At 45.6% G+C, this 20,706-nt stretch overlaps 1 protein-coding gene across 1 annotated transcript; it reads right to left on the reverse strand.

Moving 5' to 3' along the window:
* Positions 1-7,966: 7,966 nt before the first annotated feature.
* LOC130293957 (protein kinase C delta type-like) lies at positions 7,967-19,550 on the reverse strand. The gene is made up of 3 exons (XM_056543279.1): positions 18,680-19,550; positions 9,752-10,623; positions 7,967-8,589 (listed from the first exon to the last, which is right to left on the reverse strand). Exons 1-3 carry the CDS (start codon positions 19,346-19,348, stop codon positions 8,577-8,579), a joined length of 1,554 nt encoding a protein of 517 aa, XP_056399254.1. The 5' UTR covers positions 19,349-19,550; the 3' UTR covers positions 7,967-8,576.
* Between the last annotated feature and the right edge of the window lie 1,156 nt (positions 19,551-20,706).

Genomic DNA, 20,706 nt, shown 5'->3' on the forward strand with positions numbered 1-20,706 from the left:
CATGCGGAAAATACAGTGTCTGCAAAAATGTTCAGAAAGGAAAAAAAATCTCCAGTGCAGTTACAAAAACTGAATATGACATTCATCACTTTGCGAACTGTGAAACTAAAGGGGTGACATACCTATTAACTTGCCCATGCCCCAAAAACTATGTTGGGAAAACTTTTAGAACATTCCACAAGAGACTGCAAGAACATATTGGAGACATTGCCAATGAAAGAGAGACACCGGTGGGCATACATTTTGCCAGTCATCATCGAAGTGAGGTAATAAACCTGAAAGCACGGATCATTGAGGTGGTCCCCCCACCAAAAAGAGGAGGGGATTGGGACAAAACCCTTCTACAGAGGGAAGCCTATTGGACTTTTAGATTGGAAGCCCTCAAACCAGGAGGACTGAATGATTATATATCTTATGCAAGTTACATTGAATAAAACATCAAAGTAAGATATAAGGATTAACCAAACTGTGAAGAAAAAATAATGAAAATATACAAAGTATCAATATAACAATAACGAACGAAAAAGACTGGGAAGCTAAGAGTTAACAAACACGGAGAACACCTACCTGGTAAGGACACAGCCGCGATGATTGGTGCACAGACACGGAGCTCAGAACGAGGCGTGGAGTCTCCTGAGTTGGACCGCATACCCCTCCCTGTACGTACCTGTGAAATAAAGTCCTGACGGCGATGATGGTAGTTGCCAATAGGATAAGTAATGTTACGTAACAGATAGGAGGAGGAGTCTTTAGATATAAAAGAAGGCGCAAATTTCAATATGAGTATGGCCGCCATCAGAGCCACACGCACCAGATGGATTGACAAGTCCGCTCGCACAAGTCCCTGAAGAATTCTAAATGGAGGAAACGCGTAGGACGGGGGCGCACCATGTGAAAACCGACCAGGACTACTAAACATGAGCACCTTGATTTGGAAAGCTAAGTGCAAAATGTGCAATAAATGAAATGTGGAGCGTGTGCAATACCTGAATTTGTGCAATAGAGGAAGTGCAATATATGTTTAAAGTGCAATAATATAAGTGCAAAAAACCAAAGTGCAATATTAATTTATGGGTTATCTATATGGAATACAAATTAATTGAAATATAGAATGGATTTCATATGCTGAGTGGACTATGAGAAATGCGAACAGGAACATTGTTTGATTTACGCATGTATAAAGTCAGCAGCAATATATACCAGGCACAGCACTATTGCACATAATATGCGGGACTATGTGCAATAATTAAGTCTGGACATACAAGCACATTTGTGACCAGAAATAGTAGCACATTTTCATGCCCGATGGTGACAATTACAAATATATGGACATCAGTATCCTCTTTGAGGAAACACTTGGACAACTAAAACGCACATTTGCACATCCATTTATGGTCAAAAAACGCACATAAAAGGAGACAAGAGATATATGGTGCACAATAAGAGACTATACTATGAACTCTGGCGGTTTTTCTTCACAAATATTTAATATCGTGCAAGTAATACAATAAAAGATGAGTTTTAAAAGGTTCCCTTGTGTTCTAACCTCTTGAAAACGGACCATGTATAAACTAAAATAAATTTTATTTAGAATAATATAAAGACATAAAATAATTACACACACAGCGTGGACAAACAGAAGACTCCTGGATAAAGCCCCGTTGGGTGAAACGCGTTGGAGGTCTGGTGGGTAACTGGGGAGCAGAGGGAGTGTTACTGTTCTATGCCACTACTACATCTGGTTTTCTCTGTGATCCGTTTTGTGTGCGTTTTTAAACATATTGGTTCTATTTATTTATTTGGCACGCTGCTGGCACTTTAAATTGTTTAGCACACTTGGACACTATATATATTATTGTTATCTTCTTTTTATCTCCCCCTGCTCCCTGGTTCCCACTTCTGTTTGTCCACGCTGTGTGTGTAATTATTTTATGTCTTTATATTATTCTAAATAAAATTTATTTTAGTTTATACATGGTCCGTTTTCAAGTGGTTTCTTTTCTTTTTGGTTCCATATTTAGAGTGTTTACCACAGGACCCTATACATCTATGAGCATATCTCCTTTCCTTTTTTGGTGCTTTGACTCATTGTGTTCTAACCTGTAGACATGCAAATCCCAAACAAATTGCTCCAATGACACTCCAAGTAATTAAAGCAAAAGATAGTGTTTATTGAATTGACCCCTGGTCAGCAGTGGATGCGACGTTTCAGCGGCATCTCGCCACCTTTGTCAAGCTTGAGAAAGACGGCGAGATGCTGCTGAAACGTCGCATTCACTGCTGACCATGGATCAATAAACACTATCTTTTGCTTTAATTACTTGGAGTGCAATTGGAGCAATTTTTTGGGATTTAGATAAATAGATAAATGTGAGATAGATAGATAGATAGATAGATAGATAGATAAATAGGCCAGAACATACTGGGGGACATGTATCATTATTTGTCTATTGTAGACACAGTTCTACCCCTTTACACAGCAAAAAACACCAGAAAAACTGTCCCAGCTTTTTCCTGTGTTTTGTCAGTTTTTCTTGCGTTTTTTACTTGTGTTTTTGCTGGTGTGTGGAAACAAAAAAATTTACTAAACTTTTTGTTGTTGTTTTTTTTTCCAAATTTTTTTTATATGTGAATGCGGAGGGCTATGTCAGATTTGGTGGATTGCGATGATGAACAGTGTTTTCTTTTTTTTAATGTCAATAAAAGGGTTAACGAGGGCTGTGGGGGAGTGTTTTTTTTTTTAAATAACATTTTTTTTCAATGTGTTGTGTTTTTTATAATTGAATTTTCAGGCTTAGTAGTGGAAGCCGTCTTGTAGACAGAATCCATTACTAAGCCGGGGCTTAGCATTAGCCCCCAAAACAGCTAGCGCTAACCTCCAATTATTACCTCGGTACCCACCGCCACAGGGGTGCCGGGAAGAGCCGGTACCAACAGGCCTGGAGCGTCAAAATGGAGCTCCTTGGCCTAGGTGGTAACAGGCCGGTGTTATTTAGGCTGGTGAGGGCCAGTAACAATGGTCCTCGCCCACTCTGGTAACATCAGACTGTTGCTGCTTGGTTGGTATCTGGCTGATGCTGAAAAAATTAGGGAACCACACTTTTTTTTATTTATTTATTTATGAAAAAAAATGTTTATGTTTAGTATCAGCCAGATACCAACCAAGCAGCAACAGCCTGACGTTACCAGGTTGGCCAAGGACCATTGTTACTGGCCCTCCCAAGCCTAAATAACGCCAGCCTGTTACCGCCTAGACCGAGGAGCGCCATTGTTGACGCTCCGGGCATGTTGGTATCGGCTCTTAGCGCTAGCTGATTTTGGGGCTAACACTAAGCCCTGGCTTAGTAATGGATTCCGTCTATAAGATGGCTTCCACTACTAAGCCTGAAAATTCAATTATAAAAAACACGACATATTAATTTAAAAAAATCACTCCCCCACAGCCCTTGTTAACCATTTTATTGAAATAAAAAAAACACTGTTCATCGTCGCAGTCCACCGAATGTGACGTAGTCCTCCCCCTGAAATGATAAGAAAAGAAAAACAGGAAATACGGGTTAGTACATTTTTTGCGCTCTCCCCTGGGAAGAGCGCACATAATGCAGCGTGTTCCTAAACAGGGAGCCTCCAGTTTTTTTCTACACTACAACTCCCATCATGGGGGGCAGTAGTTAAGCAACAGCTGAAGTCTCCCTGTTTGGGAACACACTGCTCTGTTCCAATTATGCAAAACGCATAATCTGTCCCTCTGCCCTTGGACTAATACTCCTATCATGGGACACAGTCTGTCCCATGATGGGAGTAGCTGTAGTACTGCAGCGCTGCTGAGGGATGGCACTTGCACATCCCCCGGCTGCGGGACTTTTAGGACTACTACTCCCATCATGGACAGACTCTGTTCATGATGGGAGTTGTGGTCCAGGGGCTGAGGTGCAGATCGCACCGGGTCATTCTGCAGAGACCTGCTGAGATCCGCATTTAAGTTAACAAGCCGGGCGGTACATGCGTCTACACTGCGCTGCCCACGGCTTCTATATACACTGAAATAATTCATAATCCCCACCAAGAGAGGGGAGCTCTGATTGGTCAATAGGTATTCTCCAATCAGAGCTCCCATGTTCCGGCAGCGGGGATTATGAATTATGTCAGTGTATATAGACGCATGTACCGCCCGGCTTGTTAACTTAAATGTGAATCGCAGCAGATTGTTCTCTGGAGATCCACTGCGATCCTCATTTATTAGCTATACAAAGTGGCGGTACATGCGTCTAGATTGCGGCTTCTATATACACTGTCATAATTCATAATCGCCACCGGAACACGGGAGCTCTGATTGGAGAACAGCTATTGACCAATCAGGGCACCCCTCTCCCGGCGGCGGGGATTCTGAATTATGTCAGTGTATATAGAAGCTGCGGGCAGCGCGATGTAGACGCATGTACCGCCCGGCTTCCTAACTTAAATGCGGATCGCAGCGGGTCTCTGCAGAATGACCCGGTGCGATCTGCACCTCAGCCCCTGGACTACAACTCCTATCATGGACAGAGTCTGTCCATGATGGGAGTAGTAGTCCTATAAAGTCCCGCAGCCAGGGGATGTGCAAGTGCCATCCCTCAGCAGTGCTGCGGTACTACAACTACTCCCATCATGGGACAGACTCATGATAGGAGTAGTAGTCCAAGGGCAGAGGGGCAGATCGCAGCAAATCATTCTCCAGAGACCAGCTGCGATCCGCATTTATTAACTATACAAGCCAGCGGTACATGCATCTACACTGCACTGCCCGCCAGCTCCTATATACAGTTCTTATAATTCATAATCTCCGCCGGGAGAGGGGAGCTCTGATTGGTGGATAGTTATTGAAAACAACAAAATAGAGAGTATATTTCTCAGGATGTGCTATAAAACATAACCTTTAATTTCAGAGCCAATGCCTAATCACTTAGCGGCACGGAGCACTGATGTGGACAGATATTAAGGTATTTGACAGGTAGGTCTTAGCCATCTGTCCTCATCAGCGCTCCGTGCCGCTAAGTGATTAGGCATCGGCTCTGACGTGCGCTACTGCACACGCCCTCGGTGGGGATTATGAATTATGACAGTGTATACAGGAGCCATGGGCAGCGCAGTGGAGCCGCATATGCCGCCGGCTTTTTAAGTTAATAAATGCGGTTCTCAGCTGGTCTCTGCAGAATGACCCGGTACGATCTGCACCTCAGCCCCCGGACTACAACTCCCATCATGGGCAGAGTCTGTCCATGACGGGAGTTGTAGTCCTATAAACTCCCGCAGCCGGGTGATCACAAGTGTCCATAATCATTACATTGTTTTTAAAAGGTACATGCAAAGATTTTAAGTATAACAGAGATAATCTGACTAGACGCAGAAGCAGAGTAATCGCCGCAATCTGCTCTGAAAAATTACATCGATGATTTAGAGCATCTCGCTAAGTGCAGTCCAAGACGGCTTATATTTGCATTAAAAAAAAAAGGTACTTGCGGAAAATTTTGAGGTGTAAAGGAAAAGTATGCTGTTAATAAATCCGTGCCTACTATAGATGTCACTCCAAGGTACCCCAAATCACGAAAACAGGAGGAAATACTCTATCAGAATGTATGCAAAAAAAGACGCAAAAAACAGCTTGCGCTAAATTAAAGAATTTGCACACAAAAACTGTGTCAATTCTTTGATACATGTCCCCCACTGATACCAAACTAATGCATGGACCTGGCATAGAGGTGCACGATCCTAGGCTGAATATACATAAACAGGAGAATACAGCAGCACACTGCTAGCACAAAGATACAGATAAAACATGAAATGCTAAATTGCTACAATGCAAAAAAAAAAAATTTGAGGTTCTTCACTCCCAATTTGGCAGCCAAATAGTTAGGACCATTCCACCGTGATAAGGTGACCTCATTGAGACGGACCCTACACTGTGGCTTGTAAAGTCTGGAGCATCCAGCACCTTATAAGATGGGTGGGGTGCAAGAACCAACATGGAGGTAGCAACCCCACCCCCCCCCACCCCCATATGTATAACACAAAAAAGGATAAGTTGGCCAGCACATACTGATAACAAACTAATGCATGGACCTGGTATACATGTAGCAATATAGCATTTCATGTTTTATCTGTATCTTTGTGCTAGCAGTGTTCTCCTGTTTATAGATAGATAAATAGAGATAGATATGAGATAGATAGATATGAGATAGATAGATATGAGATAGATAGCTAAATAGATAGATATGAGATAGAGAGATAGATAGATATGAGATAGATAGATATGAGATAGATAGATAGATATGAGATAGATAGATAGATAGATAGGTATGAGATAGATAGATAGATATGCAATAGATAGATAGATAGATATGAGATAGATAGATAAATAGATAGATATGAGATAGATAGATATGAGATAGATAGATATGAGATAGATAGATATGAGATAGATAGATATGAGATAGATAGATAGATAAATATTGGATAGATAGATAAATATGAAATAGATAGATAAGAGATAGATGATAGATCAGTGTTTCTCCAGCATGGTGCCTCCAGCTGTTGCAAAACTACAACAGCAGCCCACACAGCCAAAGGCATGCTGGTAGTGGTAGTTTTGCAACAGCTGTGGGCACCCTGCTGGAGAAACACTGGAATTGGCCACCAACATCTTAAACCCCACCACCACCCCACCCCAGAAAGTTACTTACCCAGATGGGAGGCACCAGCGATGGGCAGGGGAAGTCTTTTGTTTCCCAGCTGCGCTGGTGGGTGTCAGGTTATGTACTGGAGCAGGAAATAAAGCAAATGTCTGCTCCACTAGGGCTGCACGGCAGGGGAGCATGAGGGGCCTGAACGTCCGTGCACATTTCCCGGCATGGCCGCGGCCCCTGAGCAGTATTTAAAGGGCCCGCAATGTTAAAAAATAAAAATGATGCTGGCAGTGGCGGGCCCCTTCTCAGGCTTGGTCAGTGCCTGAGTGCCTGACCGCCCCCGGGAGCATGAACTGGTCTGCTAATTCTTTACTGAGGCTGCTGGAGTGGGGGGCTGGACCTCCCTAAGAGCTCGGGCCCCTTACTGGAGTACTGGCTGTACCCCCCCCCCCCCCCTCCCCTGACGGCGGCCCTGGAGGCTACTAGCAGGGTGAACACAACATTTATTAGATGGACGTCCAATGGAAATAAAGACAAGTACAACCATGTAGGGGGTAAAAGAAAGAGTTTATTTATAGGGATGGGGGGACAGTGATGAACAAATTTGCTTTATACTAATATATATGTGTATGTGTAAGTCTGTGGTCTGTTGTACTGAACCGTGTTGATCCAGAGGAAGGCGAAAAACCCCTGTGAGGAATGAGCCAATTGTCCTTATTACCAGGGGGGAAAATTCCTTCCCGACCCCAAATATGGCGGTCAGAATAAATCCCAGGATCAAAGGCCGATACCTAATCTATGTGTGTGGTAGGGGTGTAGGTTAGTTTTAAATTATTTTTTATTATAATTGTGTACTAGTCTAAAGTATATGTTTAGGGCAAATATATATATTTTTAATATATATCTTTTGTTTGTAAAAGGAAATTTTTATGTTATTAAAATATATATATATATATATGTACACACATACACTAAATATTATACCTATTTACGGTTATGTTGATCCAGGAGAAGGCGAAAACCCCCTGTAAGGAATGAGCCAATTGTCCTTATTTTCAGGGGGGGAAATTCCTTCCCGACCCCAAATATGGCGGTCAGAATAAATCCCAGGATCAAAGGCTGGTACCAAACCTGAGTGATAGGTAGGGGGGTAAATTAATTTAAATTATTATTTTATTTAAATATTCATGTGTGTGCTAGTCTAATGTTTATGGTTGGGACAAATACAATTTTAAGATAATATAAAAAATATATTAATATTTATTTTTATATATATATATATATATATATATATATATTATTTTTTTATTATTATTATTTTTTATTATTATGTTTTTTTGAATTTGTTGTGTTACTAATAGGGTAATTCATGATATTAATTTGCTAAACCTATTTACGGCTATGTTGATCCAGGGGAAGGCGAAAACCCCCTGTAAGGAATGAGCCAATTGTCCTCAAATCAGGGGAAAAAATTCCTTCCCGACCCCAAACATGGCGGTCAGAATAAATCCCTGGATCGAGCCGATATATGTCCCCTATCTGTGGTATGTGTCTATGTGTGTGCACCTATCCCTATCGTGTAGTGTGTGTGGTGTTTGTGGGTTGTGGTGAGTGTGGTACTTACCCGGCCTGTGCTTGGGTGAGTTCAGGGATAATAGACATCACTCAGCATCCCAGGACCACAACATGCGACTATTGTTCCTGAACTCACCAGATGGAATCTAAGCACAGGCCGCTCCTGGGGCATAGAGGATCTTCGGGCTGCAGTGATGTTGGATGCCAGCCCGGGATTGAAGGATGCCAAGTCAATGTTGAGGCGGGAGATGATGTTCTAGGGCAGCCAAGGTAACAGCAGCAGAGACATGAGGCATGGGGTCAAGAGACCGGAGGTTCTGGGCAGTAGCCGCGGGGTCCTCAGAGTCCAGATCTTCTCATCCACATATGGAGGAATGAAGAACATGTGAGGAGGATCTTACCGCACAACAATTTAACTCCACCGGGGTTAACAAAACCTCTTTTAATCCATGTGTTCATTATAAAACATAACTTTTATTAAATTTAACTAATATTATGAACCGGTGAAAAAACACGCACTTAAAAACACAACCCTATTTACGACTGTAACTGCATAGTCCACATGTGTTGCACTGGGAACCACAGTTAGGAACCTGAGGAATGGGTAACAGGTAAGTATTTCGCCCGCTAAATTTGTGGTAACCAGTGGAGAGAGAAATATACCACTACTTTTGTGCCACTCTCAAAAGGAGGATGTATATCCAGGGTTGCTAACCCCAAATATATATCCTCCTTTTGAGAGTGGCACAATAGTAGTGGTATATTTCTTTCTCCACTGGTTACTACAAATTTAGGGTGAAATACTTACCTATTACCTATTCCTCAGGTTCCTAAATGTGGTTCCCAGTGCAACACGTGTGGACTATGCAGTTACAAACGCAAATAGGGTTGTGTTTTTAAGTGTGTGTGTTTTCTCACCGGTTCATAATATTAGTTAAATTTAATAAAAGTTATGTTTTATAGTGAACACATGGATTAAAATAGGTTTTGTTAACCCGGGGGGGTTAAATTGTTGTGTGGTTTTGGCACCTCTACATGTGTTCTTAAAGGGGTATTCCGGGCCAAAACATCTTATCCCCTATCCAAAGGATAGGGGATAAGATGTCTGATTGCGGGGGGGCCCGCCGCTGGGACCCCCCGCGATCTCCCTGCAGCAGCCCGCATTCTATGCGTAGCTGCGTCTGCAGTTTTGGAAACCACTTCCAAGACGGGGACGTGACGTCACGCCATGCCCCCTCCATTCATGTCTATGGTAGGGGGCCTTGTGGTCCTTGCGTCCCCTCCCATAGAAATGAATGGAGGGGGTGTGGTGTCACGTCCCGGTCTCGGAAGCTACGTATAGAATGCGGGCGCAGCTACGTATAGAATGCGGGCTGCTGCAGGGAGATCGTGGGGGGTCCCAGCGGCAAGCACCCCCACGATCAGACATCTTATCCCCTATCCTTTCCATAGGGGATAAGATGTTTTTGCCTGGAATACCCCTTTAAGGCCTGTTTATAGTAGGAGGATCTTACCGGGCCCAGCTTGGTGACGTATAATTGAATCCGATCACATGATGGGGAGTCTCTGTGTCCTCTGGCCACTGCAGATGGTGATTTTGCAGAACTGTCTTATACGGCTTCCATGGTGGCTCTGCTCTCTTCTCCTCCAGCTCCTCCCAGCCAATGGTGGAAAAGAATGGATGCGTCCGGATGTTTCTTCGCACCCCCAGGCGCTTGTCCGGATTCTTGCGTAGCAGTTGAGTGATGAGATGTTCAATAGCAGCATCCAGCCCGGGTGGAAATTTTGGCTCCTTTCTGGTGATGGCTCTGAAAACCTTCTGCTTGCTGTGGCCGATGTAAAATGGGAAGCGTCCTGTTGCCATCCTGCACAACACAATCCCGAGGCTCCACCAGTCAACTGCTGTACAATACTCCTTCCCGAGAAGCACCTCCGGGGCCATGTAGTAGAATGTTCCTGTCACTCCATCGATCCTACTGGAGGCGGTGACTCCATCTTGTGCCAGGCCCAGGTCAATGATGCGGATGTGGCCTTCTGCATCCAACATGATGTTCTCCGGCTTGAGGTCTCTGTGGACGATGTTCTGTCCATGGAGGAACTGGAGCCCACATACCATCTCTGCTGCGTAGAACCTTATGTTGTCGATGTCCAGATAGCCGCACACCCTGATCAAATCCTCCAGACTGCCGCCAGACAGATATTCTGTGATGAAGTAGGCACGCTCCAAAGACTGATGTGCGGCGTAGATGTGGCATAGAAACGGACAGTCTCGGGCCGCCAGGAGTATCCGCAGCTCTCTCTTGATGGTATCCTCGTTGTCCTCTTTTTTGTTGATGATTTTTATGGCCATGTAGGTGTCTTGACCAGGGACTGATGCCAGGACCACCTAAAGGAAAACAAACAGAGGAGGCTCATTAGAAGACATCATAAAGTTGATATTGATCAGTGTCTCTCAAGCGCGGTCCTCAAGACCCCCCAACAGGTCAAGTTTTCAGGATTTCCTTAGTCTTTCACAGGTGATATAATTATGGTCAGTGAATCAGACATCACCACAGTCATATCACCTGTGAAAGACTAAAGAAATCAGGAATACATGACCTGTTGGGGGGGGTCTTGAGGACCGTGCTTGAGAAAAACTGATATAGATGGAAGGGGGGGGGGCTAAGTGTTGGATCTGCTGTATAGCACCCAGAGACCATCAGCTTAGGACAACTAAGCTACCGTCTTTATATATCTGCTATTGGATGCTCTATGGAGATTAAATAAAGTGATATTCCACATATTGCTCGCCAATAAGATACCTGGAAGGTTTGGTGGCGGAACCCTGGCGGAATCCACTTCGCAAGATGGCGCCGGTCAGTGTGATGATATCAAGGGGCATTCAGTGCGTAATGGTGATGCCGATGTGATGAAATCAAAAGCAATTCAGCTAATAGTGGAGATGAAGTATCTAACCTGCCATTCAGGCGTACAGAAGCAGTAGATACGAAAGTTACAAAGATATTACACGCACGTTCAGACAGCACTTGGAATCATTTATGCGTTTGCGCAATAATTGGCTGGGGCACAATAAGTACAAAAGTGGTATGTATTGGTGCACATGTTCAGGCTTCCTTACATAGGGAAAATAAATAAAAATAAGGATATGTAATATATGAAGGCAATAGGTTGGCGTTTGCCAACTAAACGTACATCCCTATTGATATGAACATTTACCAATTTAATTGGCAGAAAAAGACCCGTGCGCATGCGTAAAGGGGGAAGCGACCAAATGAATATCAGGTATATTCCCTCTGCACCTGTCTATAATGCAGATATATAACAGTAGATTTTATATTTATTACATAAGATAAACAATCTATGAATTGAGGCTTGGAAAATGGAACAGAGGCGACAGCCTACCTTCTCAGGAGGTAGTGGAACAGGGGTTCCTGGAGTCGGCGGCAACACCAGTCAATCAGTGGGGACTGTTGGTGTGAAAATCAGCTACTCAGCGGTGTGGCAGTTTTTCATCAAGCATCCGGAGGAGGTTAACATGGCCATATGCAAGATGTGTCGGCAGAAGGTGAAGCAAGGCCAGGGTCCCAATGTTGGCACCACGGCCCTGCGTACACATATGCTGCGTCACCATAAAGCGGCCATGGAGAACGGTGGCTCCGATGTTGTGGTCCAGCCTGCTGCATCATCGAGTGGCACGCCGCTCCTTGTTTCAGCCAGCCAAGGCTCCACCACCTCAGCCAAAGGGAGCTGTGTGTCATACCTACCTTATGTCGCTCCAGATGCTCCTGCTCTTCCTACTTCAAGTCAGTCATTCCGCCAGCAATCCATTGGCGAAGCCATGTCCAAGAGACAACATTATGCTCCCACTCCAATCCAATGGCACAGAAGCTGAATGTGCTCCTGTTCAAGTTGCTGGTGCTGCAGTCCCTCCCTTTTCAAGAGGTGGACTCGGCACCTTTCAAAAAACTGATGGCTTGTGCTGAGCCGAGGTGAAGAGTCCCAAGCAGTCATTTCTTTGCGAAGAAGGTAGTACCAGCCTTGCACAATTTTGTGGAAGAGAAGATGGGCCACAACAGCAACTTGGACAGGTCACACCACTTCCATCTCCACACTCTCAGGCTATTGATGTGACAGTGATTCTAATAGTGACGCCTCTAATCTGCATGTCATACTGAATAACAGTATTATTTCACTAACCCAGCACACACCCTATGCGTGTTACAGTAAGGCAAAGTGTTCTACACCCCTATTGAGGCTCTCTGTAGGCCAGAAATAGCCATTTTTTATACAGATTCGCTGCAAGTAAATTCGGCAAATCAACCAAATCAAATTTTTCAAAAATTCACTCAATATATTAATATTCCTGTGCAGAATAGTCCACTTTGTGGTACTGCAGTTTTCTTCAAGGGACAAAGATTACCAGATTAGTGTTACAGTCCCTGTGAAAAGGCAAAAGAAGGGGATCCCATCAATATAAACAATGGTCCAAAAAATGTATGAAATTATTATCATGGAATTCTTGGGTCCAACATGATAAATAGTCTCAAAAATGGGCAGAAATCCCTACAGAAATGATGGATCCAGAAAGAAAGATAGTATCCTCATTGAGAAAGAGGATGAGAATGGGTCATCCAGAGGCACCAATGGGGGATGTATCCCTACAAATACAGTGGGTCAAGTTCTCCAAGTAAAGATACTTGTGCCAGGATCAGGACATATGGATCCATATGAACACAGAATTCCAACATCTGTTCACAGATGGTCCAAAAGGAGGAGAGCCGGACATGGTCAGTCACAGGACAACATCCCGGAGGTATAACAAGTAATTTGTTCTGAATCAGAAGAATTCACTTACATTTTTGGGGAACAAATCTTACTAGTAGTTAAAGGGACATTTTGTTCAGACCGCTCAGAGCCGGAGCCCGTGATCGTGACGTCACTGCCATGTCCCCTTGTGATGTCACGTTATGCCCCCCTCAATTCATGTCTATGGGAGGGGGCGTGTCAGTCGACAATCCCCCCCCCCCCATAGACATGAATGGAGGGGGCATAGCGTGACGTCAAGACCACTGCTGCGAGAAGATTGCAGGGGGCCTCAGCAGCGGGACTCCCGCGATCAGATATCTTATCCCCTATCCTTTGGATAGGGGATAAGACGTCTAGTAGCGGAGTACCCCTTTAATGCAAAAATAGAGGGAATTCCAGGGGGTTCACTTACTTTATCTCCCAACTCTATTAATAATTTGAAAAATGAATAGACATGTCTTTGAGTTGGTTGGGATCAGTGTGGTTCTCATCTCCTGATCCAAGTAGGTTTCTGTAAGATTGTAATGAAGCTATAGAGGTCCATTTATGGATACCTAAAAGAGTAAAAGAGCAGCATTGAAGGAAACAAAATTCAATGAGGATACTTCATCTGGATGCACCTTGATGTATCACATGTGGGCCATGTAAGTAAGTGGTGTGGACCTCGGTCATATAAAGTAAGTGGTGTGGGGATGGGCCATATAAAGCAAGTGGTGTGGGGATCGGTCATATAAAGTAAGTGGTGTGGGGCAGGGCCGGAATAACATAGGGACTGATGGAGCTGCAGCTCCAGGCCCTACAGTGAAATAGGCCCAGCTGGCCGCCGAAAAGGCCACTGAGGAGCGGTCCCCCTGCCACTACACTATGCTACATGCTGCAGCAACAGGCCGGGACCTCAGTCGCGGCCTGGGCCCACCGCTGCCAGCACTATCACCTGCAAAGGCGCGGGCTCTTTAAAAATAATTTCTGGGTTGCATGGAAAGGACAGGGGCTTATGGGAGTAGACGAGCACCGCGTAGGCACGCACGTCTGCACCAAGCCTCTGACGCGTCACAGCCTCTGACCCCTGCAATGCGTGACATGAGCAGCAGCCTTCCCCGCATCCTCACACTGCAGCATCGCGAATCTCTAGGAAGGTATGGAGATCGAGGTTCGGATGCTGGGGTGATGTAATATTGATGAGCAGGAGAATGAGGACCGGGACCCAGGGGGAGGGGGGTTTGCAATGATGATGAGGTGGAGGGGTGTGCTGGGGGGGACGGTTGCAATGATGAGGAGACTGAGGATGGGGTGTTGGGGGGATGCAATGATAATGAGGAGGAGGAGGGGAAGCTGGGGGGCGTGCAATGATGAGGAGACTGAAGATGGGGTGGGGGGAATGCGATGATGAGGAGGAGGGGATGCTGGGGGGTGCAATGATGATGAGGACGAGGAGCGTGGAATGATAAGGAGACTGAGGATGGGGTGTTGGAGGGTTGCAATGATGAGGAAACTGAGGATGGGGTGTTTGGGGGGTTGCAATGATGAGGAGACTGAGGATGGGGTGTTGGGGGGGTGGCAATGATGAGGAGACTGAGGATGGGGTGTTTGGGGGGGATGCAATGATAATGAGGAGGAGGAGGGGAAGCTGGGGGGAGTGCAATGATGAGGAAACTGAGGATGGGGGGAATGCGATGAGGAGGAGGAGGGGATGCTGGGGGGGGGGTGCAATGATGATGAGGAGGAGGAGGGTGGAATGATGAGGAGACTGAGGATGGGGTGTGGGGGGCAATGATGAGGAGGAGGAGGGTGGAATGATGAGAAGACTGAGGATAGGGTGTGGGGGGTGCAATGATGATGATGAGGAGGAGGAGGGTAGAATGATGAGGAGACTGAGGATGGGGTGTGGGGGGGGGGGTGAAATGATGATGATGAGGAGGAGGGTGGAATGATGAGGAGACTGAGGATTGGGTGTGGGGGGTGTGCAATGATGATGAGGAGGAGTCTGAGGATAAGGGTGCGGGGGGGGTTGCAATGATGAGACTGAGGATGGGGGGGAATAATATGGAGTGCGGGGGTGAAGAGCCAAGGATGGGTGGGGTGTATGGGGTGATGAGAATAGCGAGGATGTGGCGGAGGGGGCATTGGGGTGATTAGCTAACCAAGCATGGGGTGGGGGGGGGGGTTGATGAAGGGTTTGCGGAGTATTGCAGTATTATATTCGGGGGGTAAAGTGTGGGGCAGTATTATTTTCAGAGGGTACAGTGTGCGGCAGTATTATATTCAGGAGGTACAGTGTGTGGCAGTATTATATTCAGAGGGTACAGTGTGTGGCAGTATTATATTCACAGGGTACAGTGTGCGGCAGTATTATATTCAGGAGGTACAGTGTGTGGCAGTATTATATTCAGGGGGTACAGTGTGTTGCAATAATATATTTAGAGGATACAGTGGTAAGCAGTATTATATTCAGGGGTACAGTGTGTTGCAATAATATATTTAGAGGGTACAGTGGTAGGCAGTATTATATTCAGTGGGTACAGTGTGTGGCAGTATTATATTCAGGGGGTACAGTGTGTTCCAATAATATATTTAGAGGGTACAGTGGTAAGCAGTATTATATTCAGGGGGTACAGTGTGTGGCAATAATATCTTTAGAGGGTACAGTGCGTGGCAGTATTATATTCAGGTTGCACGGTATTTGGCAGAATTATAATGTGTTATAATGAATATTGGGGAGATTTATCAAAACCTGTGTAGAGGAAAAGTCGTGCAGTTGCCCATAGCAACCAATCAAATAACTTCTTTCATTTTTCACAGGCCTCTTTAAAAATGAAAGAAGCAAGCTGATTGGTTGCCATGGGCAACTGCACCACTCTTCCTCTGCACAGGTTTTGATAAATCTCCCCCATTGTCTTTATACAGAGATCTGCTGACAATGTGAGGAGCCAATGATGTCCGGGCGTCAGACTCTGCAGAGAAGATGGAGCTGGAGGAATTCCTGGCGTCTGGACCAGATAAAGAAGGAAAGGAAAGACAACAGAGAAGACATCACTCAGGTCACTGATATCATTATGTATTCTTCTGACTGTCCCATCAGCTGAAGTCACTTGTAAGTTCCGCAGTGATGATGGGTGACACTGTACACCATTATGTGGCTCTCCAGCTGTATCAAAACAGCAACTTCCTTAATTCCTGAGTCTCTTCAGACATGATGGGAGTTACAGCTTAGCAACAGCTGGAGAGCCACTTGAACCGAGGGGATTGGTTGGGGTCCCAGCAGTCTGACGTCCACCATAAAAATGGGCTGCTTATTTTAAAATGCCCGGGCCTATTTTTGGTCCCAGTCCTATTTTTGGGCCATATAAAGTAAGTGGTGTGGGGATAGGTCATATAAAGTAAGGGGTGTGGGGAGGGGCCATATAAAGTATGTGGTGTGGGGATGGGCCATGTAAAGTAAGTGGTGTGGGGATGGGCCATATAAAGTAAGTGGTGTGGGGAGGGGCCATATAAAGTAAGTGGTGTGGGGAGGGGCCATATAAAGTAAGTGGTGTGGGGAGGGGCCATACAAAGTAAATGGTGTTGGGATCCTACAGGTTTTCCTCAGTCCACCGCCAGGAATATCCAGGCCAGTTAGCTCAATTTCATTGGACTACAAAAGGGTTCAACCAGGGGCAGGGAAAACAAAGGCAAAATATATGTAATAAGTACCATCTGACCTCCAAGTAATGCAGAAAAGAAAGAAAATGTGCAAAATAAAGCAAATACAACAGAGCATACAGTGATATACGGCAAAAATAGACAATAATGAATAGAGAACCGTAATCCCATAGGGCAGGGGTCGGCAACCCGATGTGAGGTGAAAAAGGGAGGGGCAAGTTTTCCGAAGCTACAGTGGGGAGGATCGAGGGCAGAGCCATAGGTTTGATTTTTTCACCGCACGTCTGCAGATAATGAAGCCACGCCCCCTCACGGAGGATGGAGAGCGCGAGAGCGCAGCTCTGCATAATACAAGGAGACAGTGGGAGAGTGGGGACGGACACAGCTCCTCCCTCCCCCTTCTCTGTACACACAGGACCTCATTTTTCACGGGGAGGTTTCATGTTTTCACGGGGGAAAAGCTCCTCCCCCAGCTCTGTACAGACAGGACCTAATTTTTCACGGGGAGGTTTCATGTTTGCACAGGGGAAACACAGAGCGGGTGAGGGGAGAGGAGACATACTGCACTGCAGGGGCTGGGGAAGATTTCTATGTGTGAGGAGACATATTACACAGGCTGGGGATGTAAAGACTGCAGGGGAATAAATATCATACTGGGAATGATGGGGGGACGGGGACTGCTGAATAACACATGCTGGGAGTTGTAGTCCCTCTTATGTGTGTGTATGCCAGTGTTTCCCAACCAGGGAATGCTGGTGGTAGAAGTAGTTTTGCAACATCTGGAGGCACCCTGGTTGGGAAACACTGGTGTATGAACTGCAACTCCCTGGAGATTACTGATATAATAGAGGTGTTGGTGAACTACAACTCCCAGGAGACTACTAAGATACAATAGAGGTGTTGGTGAACTACAACTCCCAGGAGACTACTGAGATACAATAGAGGTGTTGGTGAACTACAACTCCCAGGAGAATACTAAGATACAATAGAGGTGTTGGTGAACTACAACTCCCAGGAGACTACTAAGATACAATAGAGATGTTGGTGAACTACAACTCCCAGGAGACTACTCAGATACAATAGAGGTGTTGGTGAACTACAACTCCCAGTAGACTACAGAGGCAGCATGCTGGTGTTATACCACAGACTGAAGACTCCTGAATAACACATGCTGGGAGTTGTAGTCCCTTTTGTGTGTGTATGCCAGTGTATCCCAACCAGGGCATCAGAGGGGAGGGGGGTTTTGCGGCTCCCAGTTTTTTTTTCCCTTCGGAAACGGGTCCAAGTGGCTCTTTTTGTCTTAAAGGTTGCAGACCCCTGCCATAGGGGAACTCTTTTGTTGCACTTGCACTTTATTATTGTGTTTATATGAGTCCTATAGACATTACATGTGAAGAGATTTTATTATTCATTACAAGCGATATAATATTAGCACATATGCACTTTTATAAATCAACTTTATATTATTGCTTATTCCCGTGCCCATTATAAAGACCTGTGTAGAGGAAGAGCAGTGCAGTTCCCATAGCAACCAGATGGCTTCTTTCATTTTTCAGAGGCCTTTTGAAAGTGGTTGCTATGGGCAACTACACTGCTCTTCCTCTGCACAGGTCTTAATAAATCTCCCCATGTATGTACCGTTTACACCCTGCTCCAGAAGTAAAGACCCCATTGTATCTTCTCCTCTTCTCCCTGCATCTGGTTTTCTACCATCTTGGGCACCCCGACTTCCATCTACCATCTACAAGAACACAGTACATGGACGCGCCCCAAGGGATCCATTCACACCTAGTACCAAGTGTAGGCCCTTCAGGGAGTCTTATATGGGTCTGCATAAAAACTCAAGCCATCAGGAAAATATACATTGTGGGACTACAAGTACCAGCAAAACCACCTAACAACAACACTGCACCACCCCCCTCCCCCAATCTCCCCCTACAACACATATCCAGCCTGAAATGGATAATAACAGAAAACAAGATAGAGCTAGAACTTACTTTGCCAAAGTTGCCCCTACCCAGGAGCTGGTGGAGATGGTAGCTGCTGACCGTTAGTCTGGGGTAGGTGCCCAATGTTCCTTGGCTGCTCCCAGGTGTTGGCTCCTCATCCTCTGATCCTCCATCGCCGTCTCCTCTCCTCCTCTTGACTCCATCCTCGCCTTCCTCTTCCCTCTTCCTCTTGCCTTCACTCTTCCTCTTCTCCTCGCCATCTTCTCCATGTCCAGTGGACGCCATCCCAGGTGTTGGCTCCTCATCCTCTGATCCTCCATCGCCGTCTCTTCTCCTCCTCTTGACTCCATCCTCGCCTTCCTCTTCCCTCTTCCTCTTGCCTCCGCTCTTCCTTTTCTCCTCCTTGCCATCTTCTCCATGTCCAGTGGACGCCATCCCAGGTGTTGGCTCCTCATCCTCCGATCCTCCATTGTCGTCTCCTCTCCTTCTCTTGACTCCATCCTCGCCTTCCTCTTCCCTCTTCCTCTTCTCCTCCTCGCCATCTTCTCCATGTCCAGTGGACACCATCCGAGGTGTTGGCTCCTCATCCTCTGATCCTCCATCGTCATCTCCTCTCCTCCTCTTGACTCCATCTTCACCTTCCTCTTCCCCCTTCCTCTTGTCTTCTCTCTTCCTCTTCACCTCCTCGCCATCTTCTCCATGTCCAGTAGACGCCATCTCCGCAGTTCTCCTTCAGCCTGTAGACCTCGGTCCAGTCACGTCGGTCGCCAGCAGAAAGTAAACAGCAGTTGGCCGTGTGCAGGTGATGTCATCGGCCATGGACCTCAGGTGGCACATGCCAGACAGTGGCCCTATAAACTTGCTCTACCTTATACAATGTGATGTGAGCATCATAAAAGACATCTAGAGTTGGCCTTAGCTTGGTTGGTACCCTCTGCAGTTTAAGGGACCTTATGATGGACCACAGTGGTCTCCAAACTATGGACCTCTAGATGTTGCAAAATTACAACTCCCAGCAAGGCTTGTTGGGAGTTGTAGTTTTGCAATATCAGGAGGTCCACAGTTAGGAAACAAATGGTGAACTATATGGGTTCAGGCATCAATTATGTTCCTTGGGATACAAGCTCAAGGTGTCAAGGACATTGGGCACCTCCATTGGTAAAGGCTGGAGATGCCCCTAGTGTCCTGGTATAGGTCACATACCCCTGGTTATGGTCTAAAGTGAACAAAGACAATAATAATTCATGGGGGGGGGGGGGGGTAGGTGGTGGAACTAGAAGTGGTATATATTGGCACAGTGGTCATATAGTCGGTATACTGTATATAAATCTCTGTATAGTAATCTATATATATAAAACTCAACATGTGTGTGTGTATGTATGTTCCACAAAAACTTCCAAACGGCTAAAGATATTAACATGAAACTTGGCACACATGTTACTTATATGTCAACAACAAACATAGGATAGGTAATTTAACCCTTACTTACCTACATTTGCCAGAGGCGGGGTTTATGTTTAAAGTCCTATACAAGTCTATGGGAAATATATGTTACTGCATAACTTCCAAACGGCTGGAGATATTTTGATAATACTTGGTCACATGTTACTTATATGTCCACTTAAAATATAGGATAGTTAATTTAACCCTTAACTACCCCCATTTGTGAGGGTCAGGGGTTTTGTTTAAAGTCCCAGTCAAATCAATGGGAAATGTATGTTCTCTCATAACTTCTGTACGGCTGGAGATATTTCAATACCTGGTACACATATTACAGGTCGGAATATGAGGACGGATGGGAGGTCGAGATAGGAGGTCAAGATAGGAGGTCAAGATAGGAGGACGGGATAGGAGGACGAGTTAGGAGTTCGGGATATGAGGACCGGATTTGAGGTGGAGATGGGAGGGCGGGATAGGAGGACGGGATAAGAGGTCGGGATAGGAGGTCGGGATAGGAGGTCTAGATAGGAGGACGGGATAGGAGGTTGAGATAGGAGGTCGGGATAGGAGGTCGGGATAAGAGGTGGAGATAGGAGGACGGGATAGGGGGTTGAGATAGGAGGATGGGATAGGAG

This window comes from Hyla sarda, chromosome 10, assembly GCF_029499605.1.
Source record: "Hyla sarda isolate aHylSar1 chromosome 10, aHylSar1.hap1, whole genome shotgun sequence".
Taxonomy (NCBI): Eukaryota; Metazoa; Chordata; class Amphibia; order Anura; family Hylidae; genus Hyla; species Hyla sarda.